The 22,593-nt window shown below is 40.0% G+C and overlaps 1 protein-coding gene across 1 annotated transcript in view; it reads left to right on the top strand.

The window, feature by feature from the left end:
• Nucleotides 1–7,153: 7,153 nt before the first annotated feature.
• PON3 (paraoxonase 3) overlaps nt 7,154–22,593 on the top strand; it is a 33,273-nt gene continuing 17,833 nt past the window's right edge. The window contains 4 exon segments of the mRNA XM_006157494.3: nt 7,154–7,287; nt 8,711–8,781; nt 17,510–17,563; nt 21,345–21,371. Coding sequence (XP_006157556.1) covers nt 7,214–7,287; nt 8,711–8,781; nt 17,510–17,563; nt 21,345–21,371 — 226 coding nt within the window. The 5' untranslated portion in view covers nt 7,154–7,213.

Below are 22,593 nucleotides of genomic sequence, written 5' to 3'. Positions count from 1 at the left end.
CTTCATAGCCTGGCTTGCTTCACTCAGCAGTAAATCTTCCGTATTCTTCCACTTTCTGTCAAAAGCCAAGGTTTTGTTGGTTTTTATGGCTGAATAGTATTTTGTAGAGTGTATGTGCCACAGTTTTTCAATCCATTCATCCACATGGGGGCATTTGGGTTGGTTCCATGTCTTAGCAATCGTGAACAGTGCCACAATAAATATCGATGTGCAAGCACTTTTCCAATGAAGAATTCTTCTGTCCTTTGGGTAGATTCCGAGGAGTAGGATTGCTGGATCATATGGTAGTTCCATTTGAAGATTTTTGAGGAATCTCCAAATTGTTCTCCACAGTAGCTGGACCAATTTACATTCCCACCAGCAGGGTAAAGGAGTTCCCCTTTCACCACACACCCTCCAACACTTATCATTTTTTGTTTTTTTAATCTTGATCTCAATTTTCCTTACGATGAGGGATGTTGAACATTTTTCATGCTTCTCTGTTTTTCTCTTTAGTATCTTTCCTCACACTCTCCTCCTCCTTCCACCCTCTTCCCACCCTGTATCCAGTATCCATAACCATTTTCCATGTTTCTATTTAATCTTTTAGTTTCTGCCATAGAATATGGACAGTCAGTATATGTTAAGTGGAGACATACAATATCTCTCCTTCATAGCCTAGCTTGCTTCACTCAGCAGTAAATCTTCTATATTTGTCCACTTTCTATCAAAAGCCAGGATTTTGTTGTTTTTTATGGCTGAATAGTATTCTACAGAAAATATGTGCCAAACATTTTTAATCCATTCATCTCTTCACTGGGTTGGTTCCATGTCTTAGCATGAATAATGCCACAATAAACACAAATGTGCAAGCACTTTTCTGACTGAACATTCTCCTGTCCTTTGGGTAGATACCCAGGAGTGGGGTTGCTGGATCATATGGTAGTTCTATTTGTAGATCTTGGAGACTGGACCAATTTACATCCCACCAGCAGTGTATGAGAGTTCCCCTTTCATCACAGTTCTGCTAGCACTTACTTTTTTTTTTTTCTAATTTTAGTCATTCTGACTGGGATTAGGTGTATCTCATTTTGTTTTTGATCTGTATCTCCTTTATGATGAGAATGGTGAACATTTCTTCATATGCTTTTTGGCTGTTCTTATGTCTTCCTTAGTTGTTTTTTCAGCTCATTTTCCCATCTTTTAATTGGGTTGATCACTTTTTTTTTTTTTTAAGGTAAACCACTTGAGTTCCCTGAGTATTCTGATTATCAGTTCCTTATCTGAGGCATAGTTTACAAAAATATTCTTCCATTCTGCAGGTTGTTGATTCACACTAATTACTGTGTCTTTTGCTGTGTAGAAACTTCTTAATCTGATGTAATCTCACTTTTCTATTTTTGGGATTATTGTCTGTGCTTTGGGGGTCTTATTTAAGAAGTATTTGCCTACTACAATGTCTCCCAGAGTTTTCCACCAGTAATTTTATAGTTTGAGGTTTTAAGTTTAGATCTTTGATCTACTTTGAGTTGATTTTTGTCATTGGTGAAAGAGATAGGGGTTCAGATTCATCTTTCTGTAGGTGGATACTCAGTTTTTCCAGCATCACTTGCTAACGAGATTTTCCTTTTCCCACTGGATTGGCTAGGATCTTTTGTCAAAAATCATATGGCTGTATGTTTGGAGGTTTATTTGTAGGGTTTCTATTCTGTTCTGTTTGTCCACATGTCTTTTTGTGTGTGTGTGGGCTAATACCCTGCTGTTTTGATTATCACAGCTTTGTAATTTATTTTGGGTTCAAAGAGTCAGATGCCGCCTACTACATTCTTCTTGCACTGGATGGCTTTGGTAATACAGGGTCTTTATGATTTCAGACAAATTCTATGATTGTCTTTTCTAAATCTGTGAAGAATGTCTCTGGTAATTTTATTGAGATTGGGTTAAATATGTAGGTTAATATGGGTAGAATTGTCGTTTTGATTATATTTTTCCAATCCAGGAACATGAGATATACTTCCACTTTCTTGTGTCATTTTCAACTTCCTTTTTTTAGATTTTCATAGTTTTCCTTGTTGAGGTCTTTGACTTCTTTGGTTAGTTATATTCTAAGTATTTTATACTTTTTGTGGCTGTGGTAAATGGGATTACTTTCTTCAGTTCTATCTCAGTCTGCTTATTGCTCATATATAGGAATGTTATAGATTTTTGTATGTTGATTTTGAATCCTGGTATTAATTTATTACTTCCAGGAATTTTTTTTTTTTGTGTGTGTGTGTGTGTGGATACCATTGGGTCTTCTATGTTATTTGCAAATAGAGATAATTCCACCTCTTCTTTTCCTATTTGAATGACTTTTATTCTCTTTTCTGATTGCATTGACTAGGACTTCCAGCACTATATTGAAAAGGAGTGGAGAAGGTGGGCATTCTTGTCTTTAAAAGTTTTGTAGAATTCAGAGGTGATGCCATCAGGACCAGGGCTTTTCTTTTTTAGGAGGTTATTTACTACTGATTTAATCTCATTGCATGTTATGGGCCTATTTAGGCTTTCTGTAGGTCCTCCTGATTCAATCTTGGTAGATTTTATGTGTCCAGGAATTTGTCCATCTCATCCATGTTTTCTTTTTTGTTGGTAATTCCCCTTATAAACTCACTAGGAGTCAATCATGGAGGCATCCTAATTACCTTAATCCTAGTCTCCTCCCTAAAACCCCATCTTCCAATGCTGTAGTTGGATTAAGTTTTCACCCTTTTAAACCCATCACAACCAAATCTCAACACATGAAATTTTAGGGGACATTTGAACCATAGCAAATGTATTGGATATATTTCATGCAAAAATAATTACCATTTTTTTCTAATTATCCATGAGAAAATGTTAACTCGCAGATGAATAAAGCAAAATTGAATATTGTTCACCTAAGAATTCAAAACCAAGTGGCATATGTTTTAGGTTTTAGGATGCTATAACAATGTTTATCTAAAAAGCTACATTTATAAAAAGTACCAGAATATGACACGCCTACAGTAAACTTTTTTTCTGTTGTTTTTACTAGAAATTTTATTTGAACAAAAGTAGATGTGAGTTAATAAGTACACGTATATGTTAGAAATCTAAAACAGGGCCTGAAGGTGGCATGGTGGTTACAATGCTACACTCCAGGGACCAGCAGTTGGCATAATGGCTATTTCGCTGGACTCCCATGTAGTTGACTGCAGTTCGAGTCCTGGACCTGGTGCCTTAAACTCATGCCAGGTGCATGTGTGTACGTGCCCAAAATCCCGAGAGGAGAATGGAGGAGAAGGGATTGCGGCGTGGCCATCCCCTCGGGGAGGTGATTTCTCACTTTCTGTCTCTCTGTCTCTCTCTGTCTTTCTGGTGAGCACACGTGCTCTATAGCAAAAACCTCTCCTAAAAAGAAAAAAAGAATAAAAAAAGATGCTACATTCCTGCATGGCCAACTGTGGTTCAAGCCAAACCTGGAGGCTTGTTTTTTCTCTCTCTGTCATTCTGTCTTTCTCTGGTGTGCACATGTGCCCTAGAGAAAATTAAAAATTTACTACTAATAATAATAAATAAAATGTAAAATAAATCTTTAAAAAAGGAATCTAAAACATTTTTTTTTTCTCACACACTGTTTGGGACTTGAACTGCACAGCCTTCCCAGCTACCATCATTAACATGCATGTGCTGGACATGTACAAGCCAACCCAGCAACTGAACTCCAATCTTCCATATGGCCTCCAGCATTGCAGCATTGTGCTGTCCTGCATTGCCACCACAACAAATCCCTCTTGTGATACTCTTCAGCCTCTTGACCAAACCAGTTTGGCTTATTGCCAGTGTCTTTTTGCTGATGGACATTAGTAACCTTCCACGCTTTGATGTGGATGAGGCTATATAGGTTCTTCTCTTAATCTCACTGCCACAAGAGTATGGTCCAATAAACACAAGTCTCAAGCCCAACTTTGTTACATACATATGTTTATTGTCGATGAATCATTTAAAAACCACCCTATGATCTGATGTTCTGTAAACTCAATGAATGACTTCCGGCTATGTCCTTTTTAGTATTTCAGCAAGCACCTGAATTCAGACTGAGACAAAGTTCTGAAGGAAGGATTCAACAACTCATTAACCTCAGATCAAAAAGAAGGATTTTGTGACCAGCAGTTGGCATAATGGCTTTGTTGATGGACTCCCATGTAGTCAACTGCGGTTTAAGTCCCAGACCCGGTGACTTAAACTCACACTGGGCTCGTGTGCGTGTGTGCCCAAGATCCCGAGAGGAGAATGGAGAAGGGACTATGGTGTGGCCATTCCCCCTGGGGGCTGATTTCTCACTTTCTGTCTATCTCTCTGTCTTGCTGGCGAGTGCATGCACCCTATAGCAAAAACCTCTCAAAAAAAAAAAAAAAAGAATTTCTTGGGTTAATCATAATATGGATACATCACCAAACAGTTGATCTATACCCTATACCTGAGGGATGAGGATGCTGACCTGCTGTCCTTGTTCTTACTGTATGCAGGGCAGCAACTTTTAGATAGTGTTTCCCAACAATCCACATGGTCTGGACAAAATTGGCTTTAGTATAAATTACTGTTTGTAACATCTGCTGTGCTAAAGAGTGGGCCCTCTAGATACAGCTTTAGAAGGTGACACTGTGTAGAGTGGCCTGAAATTTTAGAATTCTTTGATGCTAATTTAACCGTATTAGAGATTTGAAGGACTAATTATGGTATTCAGTAGTAACTAACCACCCCTCATGTTTAAAGTTATGGGCACACACACACACACACACACACACTGTGCAGAATGGTTTTAATGATTATAGATAACACAGCACTCTCAATAGTTGCCCAAGGTTATGCCCCTTTCTTTGCCCTTTTTTCATGCAATGCCACAAGTCAGCAAACACACTGACAAGGAACAGGAACTCTAGCGCACTTAGCTCATGTCCACACCATGGTTCTGACACCTCTTCCTTGTGGAACCTCAAGCGTGTTGTTAATCTTTCTATGCTGCACTTGCCTTCCTTGTAAAGTGAGACAAATAAGAAGTAACGTGATAAGGCATATGTGCTCAGCTCGGATTACAACTTTTACCATTTCATCCTCCATTTTCCTCTCTCAATTTTTCTTTGAAGGCCATATATGGCACCCATCCATCTAATTGCATTTACTGAGCCACTATTAGGTATGAAGTTCTACAGATATTACTGAAGCCCTGGTGCTCAATGGGATGAGGTTTCCCCACAAAAGGAACCTACCTACACAAATGGAGGCTCAGACTTAAGTTGTGGTTCCCCTTTGTTGATTCTTGCAATGTACCAAGCCCAGTGCTGAGCATTTTCCATTTGCTATCACATTTCATTTTAAGCCACCTAGGAGGTGGGTGTTCTTTCACAGAAGAGGAATCTGTAACTGAAGAAAGTTGAATATTGTACTCAAAGTAGATTCAAACCCAAGGAACCTGCCCCCCAAACTCAGTGTTCATGTCTGCACCACACCCTGCACCCCTCAGCTCTGTGAGTGATTCTCCTCCCAAGTCCTCACAGGACCAGAATTCAGTTCTTCCTCTGCCTGTGTTAAAATTGGTCATCTTCCAAAATACTGTCACGCTAACCCTGTGGCCGAGTGGTTAAGATACCTGGATCCCACATGGCCCTCTGGGCAGTTCAAGGTCTGGCAGGACACAGTATATGGGCACGCTCAATATCCTGACAGGTTAGACAATGGAGGAGAGGGGACTCTGGTGTGATCATGTCCTATTGGGAGATGCTTTCTCCCTCTCCCTCCCTCTCTGTTGAGCTCACACACCCTCTGGCCAAAAGAAAAAAGGAAAAAAAAAAAAAAAGGTTTTCTATGCACAACTCTAGATGTTACAGTGTCCTTTTAGTAGAACCCTTTTTCCAGAGCTTCAACAAAGCACAAGCTTTGGACCGGACTGCCTTCTACCATTTACCAGGTGTTTAACCTAGAGAAGTCACACAATTAATGTTTCCTATCCAGAGAGTGTTCTTAATATTATTAAGAGTTAACATACATACAGTTCTATGCACAAAGCAAAGTACATAGCAAGTGCTGCTTTCACGGTAGGCTTTATGATTCATCCCAGAATTACGTATTCATGCTAATGTACCCTACAGGTCAGAGTCCACCTTTTCTTTCCCCAATATTTCCAGGTGACTATGCTGAACTCAAAAGTACTATTCTTCGCTGTTGATAAATAAAAACAGATCAGCTTGAAACTGCTACATTGCCCAAATTCTTCAAGTCTTCCCCACCTCAACCTGGCCTTAAAAAAAAGATTATTTATTTATCTATGTGTGTGTGTGTGTGTGTGTTTGTGTGTGTGTGTGTGTGTGTGTGTGTGTGAGATTTTCAAATTGGTTCTTATTATGAGAGGAGAAAGTGCAGTTCTTGCCCAGTGGGGACAGAAGACCAGAATTAAAAAGGATCCAAAAGTCTTACAGGAAGGACCATGTCCTGTGCCCAAATCAGCGTCCTGTGTCCAAATCTTGGAGGGGAATGAGTTAAAGCTCTTCGTTAGCTATCTTCTAACCTTCCAGAGTCCCGGGAGCAACTCCGTCTCACCTCACGTCCTGTGTCTGGCTCTGAACGTCTTACAGAAAGGTCTGGGGACCATGTCCTGTGCCCAAATCAGCGTCCTGTGTCCAAATCTTGGAGGGGAATGAGTTAAAGCTCTTCGTTAGCTATCTTCTAACCTTCCAGAGACCCGGGAGCAATTCCATCTCACCTCACGTCCTGTGTCTGGCTCTGAACTTTTGTACCTGGTTCTCCCCTGCCCCTTCAGTTCCCAGGTGAATCCATTTGGGAGGCAGAGAGGGAGTTCCGCAGCTTTCAGGCGCAAAGGACTTCTTCCACGGCCCACCATCTGCTGTTTTCTTAACAAAGTTGTCACAGGAACTGCAGACCTTAACCAGCGTTCCCGGGCTCCCTGCTGGTAAACTGAGCATTGAAGAAAAAACTCCCGCAAATTCCGCGCATGCAAGTTCCCTTGAACCCGAGCGCGTGCGGAGAAGTGGCCTTGAACCTGGGCAGCGTGACTGCTGCGGAGTCCCAAGTCGCAACGCCCTAGCGACGCACCTGCCCCGAGAGGCGCCTGGGGGGCGGGGCCCCCTGCACCCATCAATGGGCGGTGCCAGAACCCGCCCGCAGCGCCCTCCCGGAGCGCAGGGCGCCCGCCCATCGCCATTGGGCACCCGAGACTATGGGGAAGCTAGTGGTGCTGACTGTGCTGGGGGTCGGCCTGGCCTTAATCGGGGAGAGGTTCCTGGCGTTCAGGTGAGCAGGTGTCCTCGGTCTTTCTCTTCTCCAAGCTCGGTGGAGGGCTCCGCGGCCCCGCCTTCCTAGCGGGAAGTAATCAGCGACTTTGGAAGCTCACCCCTCAATCCCTTCCAGCATCGTCCAGTTAGGGGCGAAGAGAACTAGTGCTTGCCTTTCCTAAAACTGTTAAGGGGAAATGTCCCCTCTGGGTCTCCGTCAACATTTGCTTGGGGGTGGGGGGGAAGTTAACTGGAATCGCTGGACTTGGGCAAGGGAATCAGGCTTCCAGCTAGTTATTTATGGCTGGCTCAGACGTTGCCCAAGCCTGGTGAAACTCAGAGGAGTACTGGGTCACAGAAGCCATCCCAGATTCAGAGGTAGCCAGACCGCGCAAACACTGAGCTGAAACCTGCAGGGGTAACTGGAGTTTTTTGTAGGAGTCTGATCTTGTATGCAGTGGTCATAGCCATACTAGAAATGTCTCAGGGAAAGTCAGTTCTGGGCTCTAGAGAAGAAAATTAGGTGATGATCTTTAGTTCCCAAGTGGAACTATAGTCTCTGCCTGCCTTCAGTTGTCTGGATTTTTTAAAGGTTTATTTCTCAGAATAGAAGCTGGTCTCCTCAGAGGTTCACGTCTAGAATCTGTTGAAGCACCTTTTGATAATACTTTCCAGGTCAGTTTGGGAGTGTTTATTTTTACATGTGCTTTTAGTGCAACCAAGTGAGAGAGTCCTAAAATAGTAGTAATAATAATAGTGGTTTTTTTTTTTAAGTGACTATGAGATACCTTCCAAGTGTACAAACCTTCCTGAATATAGTTGAATAGAAGTTTAAAATGATCCCTGACATTTTGAAGAATGTTTCACTATAAAAACAAGAACAATGATTGAACAATAATTTGGAAAATTATCTAAATTTTGGTAGTTTAATGAACTTACATATTTGCTAAATGTGTCAACATAAATTTTTTTTAAAAAAAATAAAGCAAAAGCTACAAGGTTCAACTTCTAGGAGACCCTTTTGAATTTTGGGATAGCAATTTTGGGGATGGGTTCAAAAGATAAGACTCTAGGAGATTAAGGGCAAAAGTGCAGAATTAGACAATACTTTAGAAAATTAAATAATGCTACATTGTGCATTATTCTTCTTAACTTGATTTGATTACGTGTACTGTTAAATAGTATCTACTTGGGCAACAAAGTGCGTTCCATGTGTATAACATCTTAGTCTTTCAGCAATAACAGGGTGAGCTAGCTGATACAGGTACATTACCCACATAATGTCTACATTGTGTAAACAGAAAAGGAGACGCCTATTTACTTGTTACATCATTGGTAAACTGTGATAGAGTCTACCAATATGAAGGTGACTAAAGGCCATATTTGGACATCGATTTTGGATGTTCTACCTTGACTTCCATTGTTGGTTTTTCTTTTCACAGAGGAAAAATGAATGCATTTCGAGAAGTAGAGCCAGTAGAACCCCAAAACTGCCACCTTATTGAGGGACTCGGTATGTATGTGACAGTACCAAAGGAGACCAGCACAGTTTCTTGTTTATCATCCACCTGTCTGAGCCCTGCCAAATTCTGTTAATCTTTAGACCCCCCCAAGAAGGGCTCCTTTCCTATCAGTTATACCCACGCTATGCCAATCATGGGTCTCTTAAGTGCCAAAATCTCTTTTTCTCAGTCCATTATCTAAAGGATGTCACTGACTGCACCTTGACTGTGTCCCACTAAATTCTCACCCTTTCCCCTGTGATTTACACCCTTCTCCCTGTCTTCTGTGGCCTGTCTTACTTATTTTCTTTCTTTTTGCCTTCTGCCCTCCTTAAGTATTATGACTTAATGTCTAACCTCAGGGAACTCATTGCCTATCTAGATGTCTTTTAAAAAAATTAACTGAATAGGACCAGCAAGTGGTATGGTGGTTAAGGGTGCTGGACTCCACATGGCTGACTGCAGTTCGAGTCCTGGACCTGAAGGCTTACTTTCTCACTTTCTCTCTCTCTCTCAATCTCTCTCTGTCTGTCCCTCTCTGGTCAAACTAAAAATAAGTAAATAAAGTTAAATAAAGTAATGCTTTAAAAACAATTAACTGGGGATAAGCAGTTGCTGTAATGGCTATGTCACTGAACTCCCGTGTGGTCGACCGTGGTTTGAGTCCCGGACCCAGTGGCTTAAATTCATGCCGGGTTCATGTGCGTGTGTGCCAGAGATCCTGAGAGGAGAATAGAGCAGAAGGGATTGCAGAGTGGCCAATCCCTCAGGGGGGTGGTTTCTTGCTTTCTGTCTCTCTCTGTCTCTCTCTTTCTGATGAGTGCATGAGCCCTATAGCAAAAACTCTTTCTAAAAAAAAAAATAAATAAAAAATTAACTGAAATCCACAGCTTGATTTCTAACTTCTCAAGCCACAGGCCTTCTTTTCCAGTTAGTTAAAGGGAAGCTCCAGCTCAGCCTCAATCTCAGCTGAATTCTACTTTGCACATCTGTTATTTTCTCCCTTATTCTCCTGCACACTACACAATATTCTTCTAGATTTCCCCTGTTTTTGGTAGCCCCTTTCTCAAGAGACTTGGTTCAAAATCCGGGACCCATTTCTTTTCCTTTTGTCCCTTGTACTTTCATGTGAGACATGTTGGCCTCAGGTTTCTCTGTGCCCCTGCTCATGGATGAGCTCACCTGCTGTAGCTGCTTCTGTGGGCTCCAAGCCTCCAATTCCTCCTGATTCTGCTACTAGTAAAAGAAAATTCAGACCAGGTTCTGTTCACTTCTCTTCTGGAAATGCGTCCTTTCACTTCCTCACCTTTCCTTATAAGATTCTCTCCACTGATTTTTTTCTTCCCTGCTTACTGAAACAAGTTGCACAATCCTCTCTTTACTCTGAACTCTTACAACACATGAAAACTCTGATTTTATGACACCTACCACATGGTTTGTTTAACAACTAGCAGTGTTCCCTCTTTCACTAACAGGGTGCAAACTCCCTCGAGTCCTGGACTGTGACTTATTTATCAGTATGTGACAGGTAGTTTATTTTGTGTTATATTTTGTATTTTAGTTTTCTTACTATATATATATAACATATATATATGTATTTTTAAAAAAAGAACCTTCCTGAGTTTTTATTTTTTTGCTGCCTTTTTCTACTCTCCTAATTTTTCACCAAAAAAAAAAAAAAAAAAAAAAGTAACCTGGATCTGTGCTACCTATCAGGTTAGTTTGTGCTGCCTACTGGAAGGCAGAAGAAAGTGAAGACTATTTCCTTCTAGACTTTTGTTTTTGAAACCTGAGCTCCTTTCAAGGGATTCTGATGGGAAAGAGATAAGAATATGTGGATTTCTTTGAACAACAGGGACCCTTGCTGCACACCTGACAGCGTTCTGGTGGAAGAGCAAGCCATCAGAACAAATATCTACCAGTTCTCTTCAAGGAAGTGGACCCTGTGCCCTGTGTGTTCCAGCTTGAGCAAAGACGTGAAAGTGGCAGAGCTGTCTACATTAAAGGAACCTCTAGGCTTGGCAGTGAATAACTCAGTGGTGACTATTGAGGAATAAAGGCTGATGGCCTTCCCAAGACATGCTGTCTGGTTTAAGACCCATCACCAGGAGTCATTGCATGACTCTAAAAGAGAAACCCAGTAATGACTCAGGTTGAATTTCCCATGCAGCTTAGTGAACTGGAGGATCAAGATTCAATATAATTTGATTTGAAAAATTAGAAAATGTGACATTCCTTCATTTGTTTACTATTTTGTGACATTATATTCGTACTTACTACATATGTAACTCTCAAAATATATAAGCCTGCGGGAACCAGCAGTTAGCATAATGGCTATGTCGCTGGACTCCCACGTAGTCGACCGCGGTTCGCGTCCCGGACCTGGTGGCTTAAAACTCATGCCAGGCGCGTGTGCATGTGTGCCCAAGATCCCGAGAGGAGAATGGAGGAAAAGGGATTGTGGTGTGACCATCCCCCCGGGGGGTGATTTCTCGCTTTCTGTCTCTATGTCTCTCTCTGTCTGTCTGGCGAGCACAAGTGCCCGATAGCAGAAACCTCTCAAAAAAAAAAAAAAAAGATATAACCCTGCTAGTAATTTAAAGGGATAATAAAACAAGATGATTGCTAAGGTGTAGACCAACTCTCAGATTGTACCACTTAACTGGATTTGAGAAGCTAAAACTAGACTTAATATTTTAAGACATAGATCAGGGTTCTGATTACCCGAATATTTATCTTACATTTATTTATTTTATTTATGACAGAGAGCATGTACACACACAGCAGAGACAGAGAGAAACCACAGTCTCCTTCCCACAGCCTGCTAGCTCCTCAGGATCTTGGGTATTTGTACAGGCCTGGAGTGTTTTCAGGCTGACCTGGGATATGAATCCATGGTAGCCATGTGGCTTCCAGCATTGAGTTCAGTTCAGTTACTGACTGTATCACCAGACTGGACCTGATTATCCAAACAGTTTGAAGAGAATAACTTACATCACTGGAAGTGGGCTTGGAGGAGAAGGAAAAAAAAATGTCTTGTTAACTTCTTTTGTCTATTGGCATAATTACATTTTATGTTTGAAGAACTAAACAAGTTAGAATGACCACAGGTCATTTGTTAATTAGACAATACTGACATATGTCTAAAAATTAAAACTGCCTATCAAAGGCCTGGGGTCCATGAGCACTCTGTTGAGTTCTTTACAAACATCTACTTATCATCACAATCTACCTGCTATCTGTGCTTTGCAGATTAGGAAATTGACACACAGCAGAATTAAATTACTTGCTCAGTGGCCAAAACTAGGATGTAATGGGCCTAGATTATCGTTAGGGTTTTGTCCTATGCCTTAGTAATCTCTGTTGTGTAACACTGCCATTCTTATCTATTGGCAACACATTTTTATTACAGAAGCTCCAGTAAAGTGGTTTAGACAACTCTCCACATCCATGATGTGCATGTACACAAGATTTTTGCTTGGGCCAAGACACAGTGTATGTACAAGGTCCTGCCTCTCTAAAGGTAGCTTATAGATCTTCATTTATGGCAGCAGAAAACAGAAAATCTGTAATGCAAATAGTTTTACTAAATATATACTGACCCATACAAGGCAAGTTAGGTACTTAAATATGAGAGGTCTATAATATGTAAAACACATATTATAGGGAAAAAAAGCATGAAATTTTTTTTGCACCCAAAATAAGCTTGTATTTTAATTCCATTTTTTTCATGAACTTTTTGCTATACCCCTATCTAATAATACAACATTCACAAGACCCAACTATCTGATGAACAGTCTTTATAAAGCAATGGAAGGTCAAGGACAGATTTTAGGTAGGGTGTAGTAGATAGGGGCAGTAAGAGAGCTGGAGAAAAATCTCATATGTGTTTTCTTCAAGACCCAGATGTTAGAGGTTAATTTTATTAGTGGAAAAAACTCTTCCTTTTTTCATTTTTCTTCTCCAGTATTCTTCCTGGGAAGACAAGTCAAAAGATGAAATATGTCTGTCTCTAGAAATCATCTCTCACAAATCTTTTTGTATTAAGTTCACGTATTTCCCAAGGCTTTGAGGGTCAAGGATTGTTTTAACCAAAAAGTTCTTTGGCTACCCTTGGCATCTAATCAAAGTTACACTTGAAATATGAATCATTTTATTAGGGTTTCCCATAGGCAAGAATAACAAGCAGGCAGCCTTTGTGTTTGATATTTCTATCTTCCCTTCCATCCCTTTTCCCCTTCTGTATCTTCTTGTGTCTCTAAGACATATTTCCATTGTTTTCTTCAATGCTTATCAGAAACTTCTCTCAAAAATGTGAAAAGATAATAAAACAATTAACTGGTTGTAGTGTTTTGGTGTGACCCTTTCTCAGGGTGCTTACAGAGAATGATTTAAGAGATGAAAAGATGATTTTTTAAAATGAAATTATGCTAAGTAGAAGGGTTGGCATGTTAAGAAAGGAATACATGCCTATTCATAAGACTGCTTTTAGTCTTGGAATGGGTTTTGAATGAGAGTTGTACACAACTGGTGAATATGTGTGAGGACTCAGAAGAGGGTGTGTTGGGACTCTTACTCCCTCAGGCACCACTGTTGCTGAGATGCACTGAACCTGTCATGCAGGTGTAGTACAGGCAGGGCAAGGAGGGATGGAAAAATTGAGCCATTAGCTGGTAATTTGTTTCCACTTCTGAGTACAAAACACCAGCTCCCTCATGCCATGGGTGGAACAAGTAGATAAAGACAGTCACAACATCTTTGAAAAATGCCCACTCAGTTGTGGGTGAGTTATGGAGGTTTGACCTCATAACAGAGATGTAAAATGGCATTTGAAAGAAAAAAGGAGAACCAAAGATGCCACAACCCAAGATATCTTATACTCAACAGTGAATATTCACTTGTCAATAGTAAGTATTTACTGAACCAACTAGCTTTTACTGAGAGCTTCTACAGTAAAAAGACAGGCTCTGTGTTGGATGCAAGGATACAACACTGAATAAAACCCAGGAAGCATGCTATCTAGTAGGAAATTAAAAGTGAATAAAGGAATACAGCCCAGTATGGAAAAAGGTTCTGGTGGAGGTAGTCACAGGAAACCATATTATTACATAAAATGGATGCTGAGACCAAGCAAATCTGGAAAGGCTGAGGGGGGAGACTGAAGGCATGGCCCTCTAGCTCAGTCCAAGAGCATGCACTCTTGGCCCAGAGAGATGAAGGTGGGGTGGGAAAAGTCTGAGTATGCCAAGAGGAGAACAGCATGTTCACAGGCAAGCAGGTTACAGAGTCTGACACATTTCACAAACTACTAACAGAAGCACCACAGCACAACTGGAATGTTGAATGAAGGGTGGAACCCACAAGGGCTGCGATTGGAGCCAAGATTAGAGGCTTTGAGATCTAGACCAAAGCCTGTGAGATTTATACTGTCAGCTGTAGTGGGCCTCTGGAAAGTTCTAAGTCAGAGAGTGACAAGGTCTGCTTTGCAATGTAAATAAATGACTGTCAGTAGTTCAGAGAAGATAATGGACATTAGGAGAGCAGAGCTGACCTATTGGGATGCAATTTAGTGACCTTAGCAGGAAATTCTAGAACTTGGATGACTGGTGATCAAATGGATTTGGGAAATAAGGAAAAGGGAGGCATTAAAGATAACTTCACAGTTCCTGCTTTAGATACTTGAGAATGAACATGCCACCTATTAAAACAGAGGTATAGTGGGCTAGTCAGGTGACTTGGTAGTTAAGGCAGCTGGATCCCACAGGGCCACCAGGTTCATGTGTGTGCATATCCAAAATCCTAAGAGGAGAGTGGAGGAGAACATATTGCAGTATAGTCATCTCCCCTGGGGGATGCTTTCTCTCTCTCTTCCTTTCCCTCTCTGTCTCTCACCAGTGAACACACTTGCCCTATAGCAAACTAAAAACAAAAACAACACAAAACGGGAATGTAGACAATGGAACAGATTCAAGGTAGGTATGTCCAGATCAGGACCTACGGAATATGAGAAATTAAAAAAAAACAGTTAGAAATGTCCACTATACAGCTGAATGCAGAGGTCTGGAATTTGGGAGAAAGAGTTGAACTTGACATTGAGATTGGACAGTTAAGAGCATGGAGGTGGAAGCTGAAGCTGTGGGACCAGAGTGTGTTGTGAAGGTGAAACGGAGGCCTCTGTCAGGAGAAAGAGCCACGCACAGACAGGGCCTGGAGATCTACATGCAGGACAGAGGCAGGGAGGAGATCAAGGTAAAAGGAAACTAGGATGAGGTGTACAGAAAGACAAGAAAAACATCAGAAGCAACCAACCTGTATTCAGTGTGATTTTTAAAATCACTTTTTTCATTTTGCTGGATTCTCCTCATGCTGTATCACTCTGTGAGGAAATAGGACTAAATATTTTAAGCCACCAGAATACCGTATGTAAGTAAATCTTGTTTAACCAGAATGTTTAGGAAATGGGACATTCTGGTTAATTTAATTTTTACGGCACTAGATGGGAATTAGTTTCAACCTTCAGTGTAGTGCATAAAGTTTCATCTTTTTCTGTTCTCTAGTTTTTAGTACCTATTACTCACCTTTCTGTTGACTCAAATATGCATTTTCTTTGGCTTTATCCCACTTCTCTTTTCCACACTCTTCCATCCTCCCCCAACTGCCTTTTTACACCCTAGTAATCTATTACCTAAGTAACTGTTTTTACATGTGTTCCAATTACTATAACTTTGTAACAAGCTTCCCCAAAATATGATGACTTAGAAAACAATCATTTTGCTCATAAATTTGAAATATTAGCAGGTCTCAGTGGAGATAGTCCACCTGTTCTATTTGCATTAGCTAGGATGGTTCAAAGACTGGGAGCTGGAGTCTTCTGCAGTTCCTCCAGCACCTTTCTCCACTTTGTGTGCTTTTGCTGTAGTTTCTCCTCTATAGCTTTAGAATAACCAGATTTCTTACATTTTCATTCAGGGCTGCCAAGGTGCATGCCTTAGATACAGACAGAGAAGTGTGTGTGTGTGTGTGTGTGTGTGTGTGTATGAGAGAGAGAGAGAATAAGAGAAGTAGAAGTGAGAGAAACAGACGCAGCTGTGTTTATGGCTGACTGTGACTTAGTGTTAGATGCCATATGATATGACATTATGCACATCTCATTCATTCTATCTGTTAAGACGGTTATAAAGGTCTACTCAGTTTCAAAAAGAATAAATATGGGTGGATCTTACCTCTTGATGGAAGAGTATAAACATCACATTTTAAGAAGAGCATGTGGCTGGGCCACCTGGTTGGCAGGGTGGTTAAGGCAGCTGAGTCCCACACAGCCAACTGCCTAGTTTAAGTCCTGAACCTGGCAGCTTGAAAAACACACCAGATGCGTGTGCATACATTCCCAAAATTTTGAGAGGAGAATGGAATTAGAAAGGACTGTGGTGTGGTCATACCCATGTGGGTGTTTTCTCATTTTCTCTCTCTCCTCTCTCTGTCTCTGTCTCTGTCTCTCTCTCTCTCTCTCCTTCTCTGTGAGTGAGAATGCCCTGTAGCAAAAGAAGAAGAAGAAGAAAAGAAAAAAAGAACAGTACATGTTTGTCTGTTCAGTACATATTGATCTATTTGTGGACTATATTTACTATACTAAATAACCTTTGCTTTCAGTCCTAATCTTGCCTGCTTGGTACCACATCATATATGAATCCATCTCCCTACTAGAAGTCATGCAAGAAACTTATTTATCTGTTCTCAGTCAAAACTTATTTGTGACACTGCCTCTTTCCATCAAAAAATGCTTAAAACCACTGATAGTGAGAGATATGACTAAATTGTCAAATTCATCTATACTCAATAGTCTATGCTAAGACCTATTGCTTTTATAACCTTTCCATCCAAAAATGCTTAAAACCACTGACAGTGAGAAAGAGATATGACTAAATTGTCAAATTCATCTATACTCAATAGTCTATGCTAAGACCTATTGCTTTTATAACAGAGAATAATTACTTAATAATTGCCCAATATGACTGTACAATGACAGACGTTTAGGCGTCAACAAGTTGGAAGAGGAAGAATTCTTGGTAGATAGACATGTAAGGGATCTTTAAAATTGTGACTTTCCGAATTTTATCATTCAGTCTGTAAACCAGCCTTTTATGGGGAATCAAGGTGATTCTCTCAAGACACACCCAGAAATCATTATTTAAAGAATAAATCTAGGGACCAGCAATTCGTGTAATGGCTATGTCGTTGAACTCTCATGTAGTCAACAGTGGTTCGAGTCCTGGACCCAGTGGCTTAAACTCATGCCAGGCGCACGTGCATGTGTGCCCAAGATCCTGAGAGGAGAATGGAGGAGAAGGAATTGCAGCGTGGCCATCCCCCCTGGGGGGTAATTTCTCGCTTTCTATCTCTCTGTCTCTCTTTGTCTTTCTGGCAAGCACATGTGCCTTATAGTAAAAACCTCTCCAAAAAAAGAAAAAGAATAAATCTAGCATAAGAATCTATTTTCTAGTTATTTGTCTTTCCTGGTTGAAAATGCAGCTCTAAAAATATAACTTAGATTTGAAGAATTTGATTCAAGTTTTATTGTAGAATAGCATGCCTGTGGGATTCCCAAAAGTTAATATAGGTTCCCAAGTAAATGGATGAAAACATCACTATTCTTTCCAAAAGAAGTTTAAAGTTTGGACTGCAAGATTTGTATTTTAACCCATCATAATGCGTCATTCTGATTCTACACTTCTTTTGCAGAAAATGGCTCTGAAGATATTGATATACTTCCTAGCGGGCTGGCTTTTATCTCCAGTGTGAGTATTTTCCATGCCGCTCTCACATCAATAGCTATGTAGATAGTACATTAATGTTGTCTGTTGGAGCTGCCAGATAGGCCCCTCCACTCTCATCCCACCTCTGGGTAAACTAGTCTACTAAAAAAGCCAAAGCAATGTACTGAAGGGTTAATTACAGGGTTGTTGGAAAAGTCATGATGCTTTTTTTGTGGAGAAAAATACATCATGACTTTTCCAAGGACCCAATGGATCACCATAAGAATACCTAGCCTTGACTTCTCCATGGTAGGCAACTCCCTGTGGGCAATTGCTCATTCAGTAAAGTCTCTATAAATGTATATTGATTTACATTAGTTTCCTAGGCTTGTCTCCAGATCCGTCCTGTTGCTGTCTGTCCCCATCATTATTCCATTTGGCTAGGCCTTAGCTTCTGGCAGTCATCTTCTCACTAAATAATATATTTCTTTATTCATCGCTGCCTGTATTTAGAGCTCTATAAATATTTTTGGATCTTATGTTAACCATGATACTAGATTCAAAACCCTGAGCACTTTCTATCTTGGTATCCCTGTCATTCCTTCCAAGTCTTTTCAAACAGAAATAGTAACAGCCTCACAGGTTTGGGATGGTCAGGAAGCTATGCCAGGGACTGGATTTTAATAAACAGAAAAGAGTATTTGTGAAATATTGAAAATTACCTTGCATTTGTCAAATCAGTTGCACTTTAGAATGGAGACTAAGATTTTTAGAAAGTGGACTTCTTACATTTTCATTGTGAATTCAGATCACTGAAATTGCATGCCTAATATTCCATTTTGGCTAGTAAAATATCAGCAAAAACATGAATTTTTAAATAAAAATTTGGGGGACAAAATGGGGCACATGCAATAATCATGATCTGAATTTCTAAATTCTTAACTATGTGCAGTAGAATAGAGATCCCCAATCCCTGGACCATAAGCTGGGACCAGTTCATAGCCTGTTTAAAACCAGGCTGCACAGAAGGAGGTGAGCAGTGAGCAAGTGAGTGAAGCTTCCTCTGTATTTACAGCCGCTCCCCCTTTCTTGCTTTACTGTCTAAACTCTATTTCCTATCAGATCAGTGACAGTGTTATATTCTCATAAGAGCCCTCAGATGGAACTATGCAGCTGCAGGAAAACAAGCTTAGGGTTCCCACTGATTTTGCATTATGGTGCCTTATATAATTATTTAATTATATACTTCAATGTAATAATAATACAAATAAAGTGCACAATAAGTATAATATATTCAAATTGTCGATAACTACCCCCTTCACCACCCACTACCTCCAGGTGTGTGATAAAATTGTCTTCCATAAAACCAGTTCCTGGTGCTCAAAATGTTGGACATTGCTGCATTAGAGTATAGTGAGAGTCTTATTTGGATTCTAAGCTGTTGCTAGTACTGGTACTGGTGCTGGTGGTGGTATGTGTGAGTGGAATTTTATTTTTACTTGTCCTCCAAAAATAAAGATAAACAAAATTTTCTAGAGAAGTCTTTTCTTTGTGGGCCTGATTTTTTTCTGTCATCAATTTAGATTTTGAGTGTTATGTCTAATAGACCTTTAAAATGAATATTCAAAAACTAGGAGACTTATTTTCTGTTAGGAAATACTATTTGTTATTCTGTTGTATGACTTCCCCCTCCCTCACTGGAACTAAAAGTTCTGAATTAGTGAGATACAGAAAGTAGATATTTTTATCCCAAATAATTCCATGAAAAATGTTAACATGAAGTTCTAAATAATGAAACTCTTTTTGTAATTTAACAAACAACTCATACTTAGAGGCTAAGGATTATATTCTTTGCTTATTTCTAATCTTTCTGCACTGTAATTAATACAAAACCTTGTTATCCTTGGTTTCTCCTATCACCCTTTCTTATCATCCCAGAAGACATTTGGAAACTGCTGATTCAGGAAGTTATTCTGTACAACAGATATTTTTAGTCTTATTTACAGGTGTTAAATAGGATATTTTCTTCCCTGCCTTGAAATTTGGCATGCTTTTCTATGTCTGCAAGATTATTCCCTTCTTTGCACTTTGCCAGTTAACTCCAATTTCTCTGGGAGGTTTCACTGTGGTGCACTTCACTTCCTCAGGAATGTTTTCCCTAGCATTCTCTTCTGGGTGAGGTGCCTCTTCTGTGGTCCTCACATCCCCTGTGCCCAGATTATTATATAACACACCATACTCATGTGCATTCTTGTTGCATCATGACTAAGCTCTCAATTCCTTGAAGCCAGGACTTTGAAGTATCCATTCATATACCCAGCACTCAGCACCCTACAAATATACAGATATATGCAGATTATTAAATACTTATAGAGTGCATGTGCTGATGGATGAGATCAATGGAAGAGTTCAGTTCCTTTCTGCACATATTTGAAGTCTATTGGAGAAAATAAGATGCCTGTATCTCCAGAGGATTTGCACTGTTTTTATTGGTGAGTGGTATCCAAAAATCTCTGGCAATCACTAGCAAACAGTGGAATCAGTGGAATTGCTGCCACCGATTCCTTCCTGCTTGTCTTGAACAGAAACATAAATAAGTATGAGGCTACTTATCGGAAGTGTTTCATTCATCATAATACTTAATCTGGACAAGTTTGTTTGCAATGCCCCACCCTTAGCCTTTTATCAGATTATTTTTGCTTCTGGAGCATCCAGTCTTTCCACTACCTTGTATTGTTTTCAAATGTGCCAAGCTGCCAAGATACTTGCTCTGGTGTTCTTCCTCGAACTGCCAACCTAAGCATCTTTTTCTGCCTTCAAACCTTTCTTTATGGTGTGGCAGAGAGATGCTATAGAGTTTGTAGTCTTGGTCCTTCACACAAGTCACTTCTCTTGATTTCACTACCCTCATATGAAAAGGGAAGATGTGGGTTTCGATGTCCTTGATATATATTATTTTCATTCTCTGAGCTCTTGAGCTTGGAAAAAAAAAAAAGAAAGAGAAAGAAAGAAAGAAAGAAAGAAAGAAAGAAAGAAAGAAAGAAAGAAAGAAAGAAAGAAAGAAAGAAAGAAAGAAAAAAAAATTCGCTATGGGGAAAGGAAGGAAGGGAGAAAGAAAAAAAAATTCGCTATGGGTGAATTGGAGATTGAACTATATGACCTGGTATTGGATAATTGGTATAATGAGGATGACTTTAACTGAGAAGAATAAATATCGAAGAGAGGAAAGATTTGAGAAAGCAATGTTGAATTGGGTTTTGAAAAGTTGGTTTTGAGCTCTTCTAGGGGGAAGTTGGGAATGCAAGCTGTAGTACCAGACAAAGATTATGGGTAAATGTGCATATTTGAAAGTCACTGATAAATAGGAAATATCTGAACCCTATGAATAAGATCTGCAAGGAAAGCTATTGAATGAGCAGGGAGGGGAACTAGTTGAGGATGGAAAGAGAAAGAAATCCAGTGGCAGGAAGAGGAGTGGGATTTCTATCTGGAAACTCTACTTTGGACTCTTTTTATAAGAAGAAGGAGGTAGGGTCAAATGCCACAGAGAAGCACTTTAAACAGGTAGAAATGTTAAGAAATAAAATATTGATAAGACCTTTATAGAGTGTTTCTACAAACTGATAGGAGAAGAATAGTGATTTTAGAGGATTCTGAGTTGGAGCAAATCAGGCAACAAAAGCAGGTGATAGTTCTAAGAAAGCTGGTGAAAAGAAGATAAATGAATGCATATTTGAAAAGGTATAGGGAACCAACAGTTAGCGTAACGGCTATGTCGCTGGACTCCCACGTAGTCAACCGCGGTTCGCATCCCGGACAAGGTGGCTTAAAACTCACACCAGGCGCCTGTGCGTGAGTGCCCAAGATCCCAAGAGGAGAACGGAGGAGAAGGGATTGCGGCGTGACCATTCCCCCTGGGGAGTGATTTCTCGCTTTCTGTCTCTCTGTCTCTCTCTGTCTGTCTGGCGAGCGCATATGCCCTGTAGTGAAAACCTCTCCAAAAAAAAAAAAAAAAAAACAAATGAAAAGAAGGTATAAAGTTAGAAAAAGATTTAAAGAAGGAGAAAACTGAGCTTTTTTTTTTTTTTTTTCAGGCCAAAGAAGGGGCTATGGGTGAAAAAATAAGTGATAAAATAAGAGAAGGAAGATATAATTTCTAAAGACAGGCCCTAGACAATAGAATGCAAGAAAAAAGGTAAAAGAGTTAAGCTAAGAAAACAGAAGAGGGATACTCCTTCCTTCAGAAACTAGGGAGACAGAAAAAGAATGATTAAAACTGGAGAATTACTGAGAAAAGAAGAAATTCGTATTAAATGGCATGGTCTTTCTGGAAAAGTAGGAGATAAAGTCATCCATTCAAGATAAAGAGAAAGGTATGAGCTCTGGAAGATAATGAAATAAATTTAGAAAAAAAATTTGAGAAAATTCAATAGATATTTTATTAGAATGAAAAAAATTCAGTAAGCCTTATTGCATGTCTGACGAAGTTGGGATGATGATTTTTTAATGGAGTTTCTCAATCTGATTTTGGAGTTGCCCTTTTGAGGAGCTAGACCACTACAAAAAGAGGTGGTAGAGGATTTGATTAGGAAGCAAAAGGTATAGCTTCTTTAGAAGTTGATCTGTTAGTTGATGAGGATGAAATCTGGTCTAAAATCAAAAGTTGTAGCTAGGAAAATGACACTTTTCCTGGTATGCTGATTCTAGGAGAATTAAAGTGTGAACAGCACCTCTTCTGATGGGCTTCAGTAGTGCCAGTATTGTCTGGAGGAAAGCCTTAAAATTTGAACAAAAAAGAACTGTTCTGAGAAAAGCTTGAAGATGTAGGTAGTTTCTTTAGAGAAGACTGATTACAGTAAGGGCCATAAATAGTATTATTATAAGTGTATGTGTGTGTGGGGGGGAGTGTAAGTAAGAGCAGGGAGAGGGACTAGCAGTTAGCATAATGGCTATATCGCTGCACTCCCAAGTAGTCCACCACGGTTCACATCCCGGACCCGGTGGTTTAAAACTCACGCCGGGTGCGTGTGCATGCATGCCCAAGATCCTGAGAGGAGAATGGAAGAGAGG

This window comes from Tupaia chinensis, unplaced genomic scaffold (assembly GCF_000334495.1).
Source record: "Tupaia chinensis unplaced genomic scaffold, TupChi_1.0 Scaffold000544_1, whole genome shotgun sequence".
Taxonomy (NCBI): domain Eukaryota; kingdom Metazoa; phylum Chordata; class Mammalia; order Scandentia; family Tupaiidae; genus Tupaia; species Tupaia belangeri.
This window is presented reverse-complemented; position numbering and strand designations above follow the sequence as displayed.